We start from the raw sequence: 15,326 nt of genomic DNA, 5'->3' as shown, positions 1-15,326 counted from the left end.
TTCTCTAGGATTGCGAATTATAAGCTCACTGTCCTTTAAATATGGCTAGAAATAAATAAATTTTAAAGAAAAAAAAGTATGAAGAAAAGAGAAAAACCATGAGTCATAAATGAAAGATGAGAACAAAGGCAGTGTCCTAATTTGTTTCTCTGTTCTATGAGGGAACAAAACACTGACCAGAAGCAACTTGAAAGAAACGATTTATTTCATTTTATACTTTCAAGTAACAACAGTTCATCATAGAAAGAAGCCAGAGCAAGAACCTGGGGTAGGAACCTAGGATAGGAACCTGGAGTAAGAACCTGGGGTAGAAATCTGGGGCAGGAACCTAGGACAGGAACCCAATACAGGAACCTGGGGCAGCAACCTGGGACAGAGAAGAAGGGAGGATGCCTACTGGCTTGCTAGCCATGCCTTTCTCAGCTTACTTTCTTACACCACCCATGACTACCTACCCAGCTCCCACTGGACCCTCTTACAACAATCATCAATCAAGAAAATGCCCCCACAGACATGCTGACAAGTCAGCCTGATGGGGCAATTCCTTAGCTGGGGGTCCCTCTTCCTAGGTGGTTCTAGTTTGTGTCCAGTTGGCAAAACCCTAACCATCACAGAGAGGAAGGACCCATCTGTCCTCAGTGAAAAGAAACATCTAGAAAAAGAATGACTACAGTCACGTGTTCGTGCCAAGAGACTCTAAAGGCATAAATGAATAAAATGCCGCTCAGAGGTAAGTCTTTTTCATTTCGCATATTGAGTTATATTTACTCTCACAGACAACGTCATTCCAGCCCCATCCTGTAGGATCCCAGTGAACTACGGAAGCACATCTCTCTTCGGGGAGGTTGGGCTCATTTAGGTGCCAGAACCTGCAGGAAACAAAACAGAAGTAACTCCTCCGTGAGTGCCTAGCATTTGCCTGAACAGCGGAGTTTGGGGTTGAATGGAGCAGGGCGTGAGTAAGAGAAGATCCCAGCATTTTCTCCTCTTTCTCACACAACCCATTTCTAAAAAGCCAAGAACAGGCACCTTTACATGTATTTTTTTTTTTTTTTTTTGGTTTTGGATGTGCTATACTTTGACCTTTCCTCTGCAATCCAATATTTACTTTATCTTCTTCACAAATCCCGCATCATGATATAAGTTAGCATAAGTTCTTTTCTTTTTGGCATATATAGAGGCTGCCTTTTTACATCAGCTTCCTAACGCTGAATGTGAGTTAACTGCCTCCTTTGAAGACTATAGAGGAGATAGAGGAAGGGACTGGGCCTTACTTTTTGAATTAAAATTATTTTGTAACTAAGGTAAAACCAAATACTAGTGCTCTTAAAAAATATATGTAACAATAAAATGACTTTTAGCAATATTCTGTTGTACTCGTAGATCAGGGCCTTATTCAGCCATCATCAGAGATGTTTCAGTTGGGAACAATACACAAACCCACAGCAAGACATTACCCAGAGAGAGACCTTGGACCACACAGCTCTAAATGTCTCCATCAGATTCCTCCACCCTGAGCTCAGGGAACCCAGTGTGGGAGACAGAGGGGATGGAGGACGCCAGGGGAACAAAGGCCTCTAAATCAACATGATCAAAATGCATATGAAGTCATGGAGTTCTGAAGCAGCATGCACAGAACCTGCAGGGTCTGCACTAAGCCCTCTACATATGTACGGTAGCTTTCAGTTCTTGTATCTTCTCTTGAGGCTCTTATTTTTCTGTTGGCTTGAATTGTCCGGCTTCAATCAATGGTTTAATTTTATTATATTTTACTCTGTTATGTTCTAATGTTATATCCTAGAAACGTGTTCTTTTCTAACGGATACAGATGGGAGAGGAGGTGTAGAGGAATGTGAAGGAGTAGAGGGAGGGGAAACTGTATTCAAATCATACTGTATGGGGGAAAAAATCTATGTTTAATAAAAGGCAAAAAAAGGAAAATAAATAAAATACTTGTTTAACTTTTAATTTACTTTGACCCTTGATGTAGGATTCCCCTCTGTATGCTGTGAATATGATTGGTTAATTAATAAAGAAACTGGCTTGGTCTGATAGGGTAGAGTAGAGCTAGATGGGGAAAACTAAACTGAATGCTGAGAGAAAGGAGGCAGAGTCAGAGAGAAGTTATTTAGCCGTTGCTGGAGACAGATGTGCTAAAACCTTGCCAGTAGGCCACAAGCCTTGCAGTAAAATATAAAATAATGGAGATGGGTTAATTATAGATGTAAGAGCTAGCTAGAAATATGCTTAAGTAATTGGCCAAGCAGTGATTTAATTAATACAGTTTCTGTGTGGTTATTTCGGGAGTTTCAACAGTAGGGAAATGAACAAGCGGCCTCCTTACCACAGTCCCTGATCAAGAAATTTAATGTCTTTTGATTTTAAATGATTCATGTATAAAAATGGAAATCATAAAAATAGAAATAAATTTTGTAAGGGCTTCAAAGTAACTCACAAGATTGCATGAGAATAAAATAAGGTAACATATCAAAAGTATTATTGTGTAATTATTCTGATGTTTGTCATGATTCTGATTCAGTTATTTTAATTGTTTTTGTTAAAGATCAATGAATTAATTTAAGTCTCTGTACTTAAAGGCAGAAAAAAAATCCAATAGCTGAGAACACCATCTTTAAAGTCAGATGGACATTGGATTAAATGCAGTTTCTAATTTTATTAATCTATTGATCTTGAGGAAGTTATTATTCAATATTTCATATGTAAAATGAGCTCCTAAGAAAGAAGTTTCATGAAACTTTAGATTATTTAGTAAATTCAATGTTATAATTATTAGTATTAATAGTCACAGCTAGCAAATTTTCCTCAATTTTCAGTGTAAATAATTCCAATGGTTCATTAAGCTAGGACTGCACTCACCTGACGTTTTGACTGCAAGGAGTATTATCGACCCATTGCCATTTGTTGTTACCTTGTGGATCAGAAAGCCCCAGGAAGTAAGTAATCGACTTATCCAGTTGTTGGATGATAAAATTCTGTATGGGTGAACAAGAGCTAATGATTGGGAAGGCCCATTCTGAACAGTGCAAGCATTCTTTACATCCCTCACAGCCAGACGAAACAGAAGAAAACACCAGTGAAATGATGGCCATCTGAACCAACAGCACAGGAACCAAAACGACCAACACTGTTGCAAGGCCAGGAGGCCCTAGCCTAGGAACCCTCGTCATTCATTCTTCACCAATTAAAAGAATCATCTCAAATTCCACGAGAATAATTTATATTTTAATCTCTTTTAAAATGTTACATGCTTAAATGTTATGATTCTAGATTCTATGTCTCTACCTGGCAAGGCTAAGGGTCGCCCAGATTAAAACATCATTTCTGGGTATATCTGCAATGTGTTTCCACAAACAGTTGGCTACAGCGTCTGTGAGCTCAGTAAGCTAGCTTGCCCACCAGCAGGGGTAGGGATCATCTAAACATTTGACAGCCTATACAGAATGGAAGTCAAAGCAAACAGGAGTTCCTCTTATTTTGCTTGCTGACTGTCTACTCAGGTAGAGATAGTCTCCTAACTCCCCTGGTTCTCAGGCCTTTGAACATCAATGGGTCTTTATCAAATTAAGCAAGGTTGCAGGATACAAAATCAACACCATTGCTTTGTACCAACAATAGCAACAACAACAACAAAATCAATCTGAAAAGCAGATAAGAGAATGACTCTTTCCAGTAGCATCAAAAAGAACAAAATACCTAAGAATAAGCTTAACCCAGAGGACAACTCACTCACTCAGGAAGCAAAACAATGTATTATGAAAACTGAAAGACATTGATTAAGGAAATCAAAGAGCACTCAAGTGGAAAGACTCCTTTTTCCTGGAGTGCATAAGTAAACTCATACATACAGTCAAATGATCTCTGACTAAAGGTCACATGATGGGAAAATGACCGTCGCTTTAACATATATGCTGGGAATAAAGGCTGTGGGAAAAGGATGACTCTCATCCCTTTCCTCATACTCCATGCAGAAGTCATTTCAAGGTGCTTCAAAGACCTAAATGAGCGGTGCAAATTTGTAAACTCTTAAAAGAAAACCCAAGGTGAGGACTTCATTGCATTGGAGTTAACAAGGCATTCTGGGACATGATACCAAAAGAACAAGCAACAAAATAAAAATAGACAAAGGATCAAACCAAAAAGTTTTTTTCACAATAAAGAAAAAGTCAGCAAGTATAAAAGCAGCCAATGATACTGGAGAAGACATTTGTAAGCCGTATCTCTGGAAAGGGACTAATATCCAAAATTAAAAAAGGATAGCTATAAACTAACAAGAGTAAAAGAAATAACACAGTTAAAAATGGGAGATATTGAACTGACATCGTTCCAAAGAAAATATACAAATGGCCAACAGAAACATTAAAAGATATTCAACAGAAGGACTCAGGATAGGAAGAAACAGAAGGACCGAAAGGCTACAATACAGTATACTCCTGTACAAAATTATCAGATTCCAAGTGTGCATTATTAATCACCAGGGAAATGCAAATTAGAACTAGTTTGGGATTTAGAATTGCCCCAATCAGAGTAGTCGCAATCAAGAAAAAAAAATGACTACAAAGACAAGGATATGGGAAAAGAGAAATATTTCTTTTTGGTAGTGTAAGTGTAAACTGGTGATGATCACTATAGAGACTCAAAACTGGTCAGTGCTCTTCAATAGAACATCTACACCACACCTCAAGCTCAGGGAACATGAGAGAGAGAGAAAAGAACACGAGAGCTCGAACTCACAGCAGCAATGGCTACCTTTGAAAGACACATACAAGACTGGACCCACCAATGTTCCATCATGGGTATGGGAGGGGCTAAGACGACCCCTTCCTGAGAAGCTATGGGCATTTAACAGTTGCCAGTATAAAGAGTCATGTTTCTCAGAGGTGGCTGCACACCCATGCTCATGCAGGCAACCCTATTGAAATATGAGTCTCTCTCTCTCTCTCTCTCTCTCTCTCTCTCTCTCTCTCTCTCTCACACACACACACACACACACACACACGCACGCACGCACGCATGCAGGAACACACAATAATAATACATGAATTCACTTACATGAAGAATCTAAAGTAATCAAACTCATAAAAAGCAGGAAGCGGAGGAGTGATTGCCAGAGCCTTTATGAAATGGGAAGTGGAGAGTCTTTGTTCAAGGACTTCCAATATTGCAAGGCAAAAAGTTCTAGGGGATTTTCTATAATGGGGTGACCATACTAATAACTATTAGCCATTCCTTCTCCATGTGTGTTACAGTTATAGCTTGGTCTTCATGTGCAACTCCTATCAATGGGAGCAGGGCTGTCTCTGACTCTTACTTGCTTTGGGGACCCTTTTTTGGGTTGTCTTGTGCAGCCTTAATAGGAGATGAAGTGTCTAGTCTTATAGCAACTTGATATGCCATGGCTGGCTGATATGTGTGGGAGACCCACCCTTTCCTGAAGAGAAAAGAGGCGTGGATGGGGGGAGGGTGAAGAGGGAAGGTTGTGGGGAGGGACTGGGAAGAGAGGAGGAAGGGAGGAGAAACAATGATTGAGTTGGGAAAAATTAACTAATTAAGTAATGGTAAATCTAAGAATGATCAAGTTTAGCACATTTGGCTACATTTTTCTACAATGAAAAGGCTAAGACAAACAAGGAAGAGCTACCTGCTCAGCTTCAGTGTTGATCACCACCAAATGAGCCCCCATCTTAGTACATTTCTGCTCGCTGATGTTCCAGATGTTCTTATCGGTAGAAATGTGGTAACAGCTGGAGCCAAATGACTTCCACTGACTTGGGCAACAACCCCAAACTTTTTCTGTGACCGCAAGGCAAGATGAATAAGATTAAGGAGACGTGTTCTACACAACCCCAAGGATCTGAGGCTGCTCGCCAGTGTTGCTTTCTCATTATAATTACAGCATTGACTATTCTCTGAATGTATTATTTGGGGCCATGGAATTGATGCTGAGACCAGTGTAATCTCATGGGTTATTTAATCACATAGTACCTCCAAAGCATTTTTGAACAGTACTTAACTCAGAATAATTGCTCCTTATTGCTACTTCTTACTAATTTTTATCCATTATCAAATATTTGAGAGCTTAACCATCCCTTATTGATTGTTAAGAGTGCAGATCATGGGCTTAGGCTCTAACTCAAGCATCCAAACGTTGGCCTCAGTACTCTCTCAGGGCAGGAGTGAACCGGAGAAGACAAAGTATGTTTCCCAATTGGTCTTTAACTGTGGCCAAAGTGGGCATCTTTGTGGTCTTCATGAGATAATTTTCTGCTTTTATCTTTTTAATCGAAAATAATTTTTCACACAATATATCCTGAACATGGTTTCTTCTCCCATCTCCTCCCAGATTCTCCCTACTCATCCAACTCCACACCACCATTCCCTCTTTTTTTTTTTTTTTTTTTTTTAGAAATAGGCTATTTTTCTTAAAGGACAGAACTTAAAATAGAAGAAAAACACAAGAAACACACATACGGAGACACATGGACTCATCAGATGCAGAGAAAAACCCATAAAACACAAGAAACACACATACGGAGACACACAGACTCACCAGATGCAGAGAAAGACCCATAAAAACCTCACAAAATTGGCTGGTTGGTGGTGGCATACACCTTTAATCTCAGCACTCGGGAGGCAGAGACAGGTAGATCTTTGTGAGTTCAAGGCCAGCCTGGTCTACAGAGTGAGTTCCAGAACAGGCACCAAATCTATACAGAGAAACCCTGTCTTGAAAAAAAAAATTAAAGAAAAACAACCATAATACAAGCAAAAAACTAGTAAGATTTTCTTTTTTTTTTTTTTTTTTTTTTTTTTTTTTGGTTTTTTTGAGACAGGGTTTCTCTGTGGTTTTGGAGCCTGTCCTGGAACTCCCTTTGTAGACCAGACTGGTCTTGAACTCACAGAGATCCACCTGCCTCTGCCTCCCGAGTGCTGGGATTACAGGCGTGCGCCACCACCGCCTGGCCCTAGTAAGATTTTTTTTAAAATGCCTAAATAAAGCAATATGAGACAAAAAAAATTACCATTGAGTTTGAAGTCTGCAAAAACACACATGGTGAATAAAATAACAAAAACAACCCACAACATGAAAGTAAAATAGAATCATTAAGTAAAACCCAGAGACAAAACTGAAAATGTGTACCTCAGGAAGTCAAACAAAACCTCAGAGATAAGCCTCTCCAACAGAACACAAGACATAGAAGAGAAACTCTCAGGCACTGGAGACAAGGTAGAAGAGGTAAGTAGATTCCTCAGTAAAAGAAAATATTAAATCTAAAAAAAAAAAAAAAAAAAAAAACCCAGGCACAAAACATCTAAGAAATGTGGGATCCCGTGGAAAAGACCAAGTCTTTGAGTAATAGGACGAGAAGAAAGAAAAGAAATCCAGGTCAAAGACACAGAAAACGTTTTCAGCAAAATCACAGAAGCAAATGTCTCCAACCTGAAGAAGGACAACAGATCCCCAAACAGACTGGATCAGAGATGGTAGTACCCATGATACATAGTGATCAAAATGCCAAGCATACAGAACAAAGAAAGACTATTAAAAGCTACAAGGGAAAAAGACCAAGTAATATATAAAGGCAGACCCATTAGAATAACACTCAACTTCTCACTGAAGACTCTCAAAGCCAGAAGGGCCTCTAATAGACAGTAGTACTTAGTTCAGGCTGATACACCCAGTTAATTTTTTTTTCTTTGAGACAGAATCTCACCATGTCGTTCTGGAGCTATCTGGGTAGACCAGACTGAATTCAGAGCTACAGAAAGTTCTCTGCCTCTGTCTCTCAAGCGCTAGAATTATAAGCATGCATCACCATGAATGACAAAATAAAAACATTTTTGCTTCGAGTTTTGTTTTTAATGTATCAGTTCAAAAGAGCATTGTCAAAATGTCTTTTATTTTTATTTCCTGATACTGTTATCATATAAAATAATTTCATCACATAAATTTATCTACAAATAGAATGAATTATACCAAAGAGGCTGATTGACCATAATTTTAAGCTAGATATGCTTAGGGGATGTGTTTTATGAATGGACACAAAGTTTATCATTAAAATCCACTTCTGTCTCGTTTCAGAGCCCTCTAAAAGTGAAGTGCCTGCTTCCCCTTTCAAGGAAGTCATGCTTTAAAGCCGCAGCTGTAGCCTGGTGTGCTTCTGTACATCTGCAATCCCTGCACACAGGAGGCTGAACCACGAGGGTGGTGAGGACGAGCCAGTTTGGGCTGTCTAAGGAGTTCAACCCTGTGGTGAGATTTTGTTTGTGATCTAACAAATAAGGCTTGTCTGAAGACCAGAGTGCAAAGCTAAGCCGCTAGTTAGCCATAGAGGTCAGGCAGTGGTGGCACACACCTTTAACCCCAGCACTCTGGAGACAGAGGGAGAGAGATCTCTGTGAGTTCAAGGCCACCCTGGGCTACGGAAGATTGATCCAGTCTGACAGAGAAACAGAGACAGGCAGTGATGGCTCACACCTTTAATTCCAGCACTTGGGAGTCACATGCCTTTAATACCAGCACTAGGAAGGTGGAGACAGGAAAGGATGTGCCCGGGGAAAGGGAGGAATATAGGGTAGGAGGAGACAGGAGCTCACATTCTGAGGATTCCTAGAGCCAGGATCACCCATTTGGTCTGAGGATTCCATAGAGGTAACAACTGGCGCCTGGCTGTTCTTCTCTGATCTTCCAGCATTACCTCTATATCTGACTCAGGGTTTTTGTTATTAAAACCAATTAGAATTCAAACTACACAACCCTTCCTGGGATATATGTGAAGGTCTGTCTCAAGTCAGATAGATGAGCTATTATTGTGTGAGTGTCTCCAAAAAACAGGAGACAGACTTTCCTCATCGGAGTTGTTTTCCTCAGGAACCAATCAGCTCTATAGACATTTGACCCCCCCACAAACTCCAATATGCTAAGAAAGGCAAAGCCAGGAGAATCTGGCAACACTTTTGCATTGCCCTGCAACATATTCTGACCAATAACTAAGGGGGAAATCGCAGCGCCTCCTAGGCATATGAGGGGCTTTTGCTCTGTTTTCACTTCTCACAGATTTCTCCACAAAGGTGGAGTGGTGAGTAAATCAGTTCTAGAGATAGGACCCTGTCACCTATCTAGATGCCGTTTCTTTTGTGTGTAAAGACTGAGTTCATAGGGAAAACTACAGACGAGCACATTACTGTCTTTGTATCCTTCATCATACATGGGTAAGGCAGATACGGTACTCAGTGATGACTCCCAGCTCTCTGTGGTTGAACTTGGTATTTGAGAGTTCTGAGCAAGGGCAGGCTCAGCCTGACTCAGTTATTCTAGTCATAAAGATGGTACTTGAAATGGAGATGGAGAGCATTAATTGAGAAACGGAAATATCCAAGAGAATTTTATACATTGAATGTAAAACTCATGGGAATAGCTATGAATGACTTCCAGACTTTACCAGACAAACCGTGTGTTGTGTTTGATAGTGTTTCACAAAATCAAGATGCCTGGGAATTGAATAGAATTGTTCCCTGGATGTATTCAGAACCTGAACGGAACATGTAAGTTTAGAGAAATCTTGATAGCACGCAAGTTTAAACCTCTCTCTCTCTCTCTCTCTCTCTCTCTCTCTCTCTCTCTCTCTCTCTCTCTCTCTCTCGGAATATTGTGACTCTTCACCTGACACCCATGTCCCTTCACTGAAGCAGCTGAGTCTGGAATGGTATGTGTGAAGTTCAGACAGTCTTGTACTGGGCTTGTCCATCGCAAACTGGTAAGTCACTGTGAAGAGAGAAGGGGATGAGTATCCACACAGTCAACCCTAGAGCCTCAGTCTGCTCCCCGGGCCAGGCTAGTGTGTTTCCACTACCTCCCTGTTCCCCTTCTCTGTGCAAACCCACTGAAGGCCAGACTCAATTGCTGCTTGCTTCTACAGCTCCTCATTTGCTTGGCCTCTCCCCAACTATAGCATCAGCTTTACTTTCTGGAACAGAAATTTCATCTTCTACATCAACAAAACGCAAACCCCTGTATCAGGGAACTGCCACAAGTCCTGTGTAGTTATCTGTTGCCTCACCAATGTCTGGTCCCCTTTGTCTGAACAACTTCGAGGCAAGACCAGAGGGTGTATTACTATATCCTAACCATTCCTGAGCAGGTAGTCTACTTCAAGAATCTGGAGACTTTTAAGTGGGGTGGATATGATCAAGACACTTTGTATATAAGAATAAAATTTCAATGAATAAATAAAATTTATTTTTTAAAGTTAACATTTTGTTCATGGATGTGCCCATTAAACAATTTAACAAAAAAAAAAAACAGATTTTCTTCAATATTTTAAGCAAACGTTTTTTACCTTTCTAGTTCATGCTTTGGGTCTTGAATTTCAGTTTCTTCTTGACAAATAAAATAATGATCCTTAACCACCAGGGCCCACCCTCTTAGACTCGGCTGTGCTGGTTAGAGCAAGCCCTGCTTTTGCGAGAATGGGATGTTTGTCTCACTCGAAGCAGATTGCAGACAAGAGGCAGCACATGGCATACGTCCCTCCCACTCCCTCCTGGACTGGGCAGTCATGACTGTGATCATCTTCACAGCAAACAGAGAAGCAGGCTGCAGATCGCAACGAACATCATCAAAACTTCTCACACAATAGACGTCAGACAGAGTTTTGTGGGCAGATGAAACAGGGAAGAAACATTTTATTTCTTCAGTCTTCATCATTTAACTTGACTGCTTTATCCTTCATATCAAGGGGGGAGGGTAACCCATATGAATCAGGACTCCAAACTGCCAACATTATGACATCCACTAGAGGTGTGCTCCCAACAGATGTGACCAGAGAGTGTGACTGCTGGTGAACCCAGTGCTGGAAGGCACTGCCACAGACGATGGCTGTAAACATGTGTTAACACAGCCAGGTGAAGCCTTGGTGGTCAGAAGATGGAAAGAAAAAAATGAAGAAGAGAAATCAAGAAAAACATGGTATTGCATGCAAGGTTTGATCAGTTAAAAGGAGTCTCTGCAGAGCAGAAACAAGAAAGTGCCCCAGAGAGATGCCACATCAGAAAAGAACTTACCCACACAGCTCAGGACGAAACAGGCACTGAGGAGTAGGATGGAAACCATAGCGGCTGACCAGAGTCTCAAGGACCAGCAGACTCCCTTCCCTGTCAGGCAGCAAGCAGATGTGCTCACTTCAAGGCCAAGGTTAGAGCGATGAAAAGCCCAACAAAGACTCAGAATAATTACACACTTAGAGCAGGAAAAAGCTGTCAAAGCCCCATAATAAAAGACCAAGTCAGCTCTGAAGCACACATACACACATACGCACACACATGCACATCTGCATACACATAACACACACATACACATCTACATATGCACACATATGCATATACACATCTACATACACATACACACACATATACACATACTCAATATACATCTACATACACACATATACATCTACGTACACACATATACACATATACATCTATATACACACACATACCTCTACATACACACATACATGCACAAATATACATCTACATACACACATATACACATATACACACATATCTACACACACGCACATACATACACACATATACACATACACATCTGTACACACACATACACATATACACACACATACATCTACACACATGCACATACACACACACACGCACACGGAGAAAAATTTCACCCTCAGGCACCCGCAATTCCCTTGTCCTTACACTTCTGTAAGTATCACACTGTCCCATTGATGTCCCGTCTTTTGACAGCCCCTTCCGATATTTGGTTTCTTTCTGTCTTGGTCCCTTCTATCACTTCAGCCTGCCCATTGTCTGCCACACACTCCCATTGTCTCCTCGGAACTGAGAAAGGATGCTCACCTCTACCTCGGGCCTGTCTTTCCTGCACCATTGCTTAGGTTTAAGTTCAGCAGGTCAAGGACTTCTTGTACCTGTCTCTGCAAGATCTGTCTCAGAGACCTGGCCAGAGCTCAGCACCAACCCCCACAAGCTCTGAGCTAGATGACCCAGAGGTGGCCAACGCTGGGTACACAAAGAAGAAGTCACAGGCTGAACCGCTTCCCAGTGATTTGAAGATATGGGAAAGAGGAAATTGAGAAACGCCTAAAATTGTTCCTGAAAACTCTGACAAGAATATATATGGTCATCATTTTCTTAGTTCCTAATGAGGAACTTTCTCCCACCTCAAAAGAAATTTATCTATAAGCCTTATTTTAATTAAATGTTCCTTCTCTGTCAGTGGCCATGTCAGAGGAGCTGCAGTCTGCAGTGGAGCTTATGGAGTTCAGTTCATCCAATAGCAAAGCTACGATGAATCCCGTGGAGAGGCAAAGCCCTGGGAGGATTGTTCCCAGAATGCCCTTCCATCCTGCTCTCCTTCCTCCTGCTTGCTGCTGTATTTAGCCTGTTGTGGTTGCTGTGTGAAAGCTTCCCACCATATCTAACACAGTGTGATTGTTTCGTGGAAAAACCACACGCCTCACTGGGCCATTTACTTCAAACCATAATGAAGATGACTCTTATAAAAGCAAAAACGGTTAGTTAGGTCTGTGATTTAATTAAACTTTCTGAGTCGGCCTAGAGAAGACAGTGAAGATGATTGGGGAAATGGTTTTGGTTATTCTGTCAACTGCTCCAATACGTGATACAAAAAGGGGGGGAGGGGGGCAAAGATAGGCTAGAAGTCACCTTCCCTTTTGTTAATGTGAGGTGTGCGGAGGGTGGAAAATGAGAACAAGGAAGTTTCATGCTTTATAGACCTGTGAATTCTGCCTCTGGGTAAACAAGCTGGTGATCAAAGAAAGCAATCAAGTCCCTGCACCCAAGGTTAGGCCCGAGTTCCTTGGCCACGTAACTTAGAGAATTAATCACAGGTTTCAGTATGCCCCTTGAAAAAACAAAATCATGAGAGGAGATTAAATGGCCCTATTTTGTGTAAAGAAATAGGGGTTTGCTGACCACTTATTCAAAGTTTTTGTAGAGTAGAAATAGCCTAGGAATCTGAAACCGCGAACAGCCGCCGGCCGCTACTAAAGGAACTGGCGGAAAGATGCTTGGGTTTCTTAAATCTTTGTTAATCAATAATAAAAGAATCATTGCTTTTGGGTGAAGATCTTATGGTGGGAAAAATACAAAGAAAATGTTTAACTACTTGTGGGCTTCTAAGAAAAGGACGTAACCAGTGATCTTAACGTGATTTCCTCCAGTGTAAAAGTTTTCATCTGTTTTTGAAAATATGTAACTTGTGTTCGTGAGGTGATCTTTTCCTGGGTAGAAACTTTTGTCGTAGGAGGTATAAAATGGATAAGGGAAAATTAAGAGAGGATGCGTGAGAACAAGAGGGAAGACAAACAGAACAGAGTAGGAGCATAAAGAGAAAACTAAAACGAAGAGTTAAGCTTTGCCACTCAGATAAGACCCATGGGCGCCTGTTTGTCTGTCCAGGAGTTCGCTGACTCCACATCTCCTCTCCAGTTCCTCTGACCCACTGAGAACTGACCCTCTCTGCACTTCCCAAAATGTAGTGTGGGTTATTTAGTTCATAGAAGGCTCATTTCATATTCTGAGCAGGGTTCAGAAAGTACTAAAAAGTCTGATTGAGTGACGAATGCTTAGATGTTATGAGTTAATATGGTAAAGAAAAAGCAGCTCCTGGAGGCCGAGAGATGGTAAAGTGGCTGCCTTGCAAGCATGGGGGCCTGAGAACCTGCCTGAAAATGTTGAGTGTGATGTATGATACGTGCTTGTGATCCTAGCGCTGGGAAGCAGAGATGGGTGAATCCCTGGGAACCTCTCCTCTGGCCAGTGCAGCCTAATCAGTGTCCTTTAGGGGGATGGTGAGAATTATACTCAAGGATGTCCTTGAATGAAAAAAACACATTAAAGGAAATAAAATAAAAAAATAAGCAAAAATGTTCCTAAGGGATTGAAGTTTATATTACAGATACAAGGGAGAGCACATCCAGAGGTATCTGGAATGGTCCAGACTGAACCAGGCCCTGGGGATGAAAAGCAACAAGAGAGAGAGAGGAACTAGGGGCCAAGAGACCAGGAGAGAGTCTGAAGACCAGGAGACTGAAAGGACCACGTAGCCAAAATGGCTGGGTTATACAGGGAAGAAAAGCTGGGGGGAAAGGCTGGAGAGTTCAGGGTAGGGGTGGGGGCTGCCAGCCAGCATGTCTCTGTCACAGGTACTGGAGCTATTGAGAGAGACTGGGGGACAGTGTCAGCTTTAATGTGTTCATAGGTGCCCCAGTTAGCCGTTTGCCCTAGGTTTGAGACCTAGAAGTCCCCAACATTGACATGCACACACATGAACATGCACCTACATACATTCATCTTAAAGAAGGACACATGAGCGCTATTCAGAAGTGCTGCGAAATAGAAATGGCGCTGTGGTGTGTGTTTTGCTGAATTATGGCTCTATTGAATGTGAGTAAGCTGGTATTTTAATTATGATTATTGTGCCTAAGCTAAGACAGTACTAACTCCATTTTAAACACTCTCTTGTCATACAAGCTGACAAATAACCTTGTCAGCAGAGTGGCAATCACGTTGACGACTGCAGGCCAATATGCAAATGAGACTGCCGGGATCTAGGCCTTTTTGATATGACATTTTCTTACACTGCAGTGACCAGTGATTCAGGTTTGTGGTTCATCTCCTGACTCGACTCTGTCACTCCCTCTGAACTGCAGGAGTGGAAATTCTATTGAACAAATAAGTCCTTTTCTTCAAAGCTGGTGGTACCTTCTCCATTGTCTTCATGGAAGGGACCGATCTCTGCAGCCGCCTATAGGATCTCACTCATGAGCATATGTTTGCTTCATTGCTAATGCTGTGGGCTCAAGTCATTTTCCTTTTTCCACTTTTGCCTATATAGCCATGTACTCTTTTCCCTTATCTTTGTGTGTTCCTCCTTTATGTTCCTTGAAACAAACTTATTAACATGTGAACTATTTTTTTTTATATGGTCTGATTTTGCCATTTGACTGGAGAGGAAAGAACCCACTCCTCTGATAGGAGTTACAATCCTTGGACTTGAAACTGTGGTCAAGTACCAAGGAACCAGACTCACCTCGGTTGGTTCACTATAATAAAATCTGACTTAAATTTCTTAGTGCATCAAGAGTAACATTGGTACGGAAGCTCTGTAGTAGAGTTTGAAGTCAGGGATTGTGATGTCTCCAGAAGTTTTTTATTGTACAGGATTATTTTGGCTATCCTGGGTTTTTTGCTTTTTCATATGAAGTTGAGTACCATTCTTTCGAGGTCTTTGAAGAATT

General features: G+C 41.2%; 1 protein-coding gene across 2 annotated transcripts; it reads right to left on the bottom strand.

The window, feature by feature from the left end:
- Positions 1 to 385: 385 nt before the first annotated feature.
- On the bottom strand, positions 386 to 11,932 carry LOC101981494 (C-type lectin domain family 6 member A). 2 transcript variants are annotated; one of them, XM_005365181.2, is made up of 6 exons: positions 11,908 to 11,932; positions 11,083 to 11,172; positions 9,683 to 9,784; positions 5,660 to 5,811; positions 2,878 to 2,993; positions 386 to 869 (listed from the first exon to the last, which is right to left on the bottom strand). In XM_005365181.2, the coding sequence occupies exons 1-6, from the start codon at positions 11,930 to 11,932 to the stop codon at positions 725 to 727; spliced, it is 630 nt and encodes a 209-aa protein (XP_005365238.1). In that variant the 3' UTR covers positions 386 to 724. The 2 variants fall into 2 exon arrangements, with proteins under 2 accessions (XP_005365238.1, XP_005365239.1); XM_005365182.2 differs by lacking the exon at positions 11,083 to 11,172.
- Positions 11,933 to 15,326: the final 3,394 nt, after the last annotated feature.

This window comes from Microtus ochrogaster, unplaced genomic scaffold (assembly GCF_000317375.1).
Source record: "Microtus ochrogaster isolate Prairie Vole_2 unplaced genomic scaffold, MicOch1.0 UNK1, whole genome shotgun sequence".
Classification (NCBI taxonomy): Eukaryota; Metazoa; Chordata; class Mammalia; order Rodentia; family Cricetidae; genus Microtus; species Microtus ochrogaster.
Note: the sequence above shows the minus strand (reverse complement) of the source record. Positions and strands in the feature narration are given on the sequence as shown.

What these genes read in the sequence shown, in the direction of transcription:
- LOC101981494 (XM_005365181.2), bottom strand. Translation starts at nt 11,932, where the DNA reads ATGGTGCAGGAAAGACAGGCCCGAG. An exon ending in TGAAGGGACATGGGTGTCAG is followed by an intron (nt 5,812 to 9,682) that starts GTGAAGAGTCAC and finishes TTGCGGTCACAG; the next exon opens with AAAAAGTTTGGGGTTGTTGC. An exon ending in TCAACACTGAAGCTGAGCAG is followed by an intron (nt 2,994 to 5,659) that starts GTAGCTCTTCCT and finishes TCACCCATACAG; the next exon opens with AATTTTATCATCCAACAACT.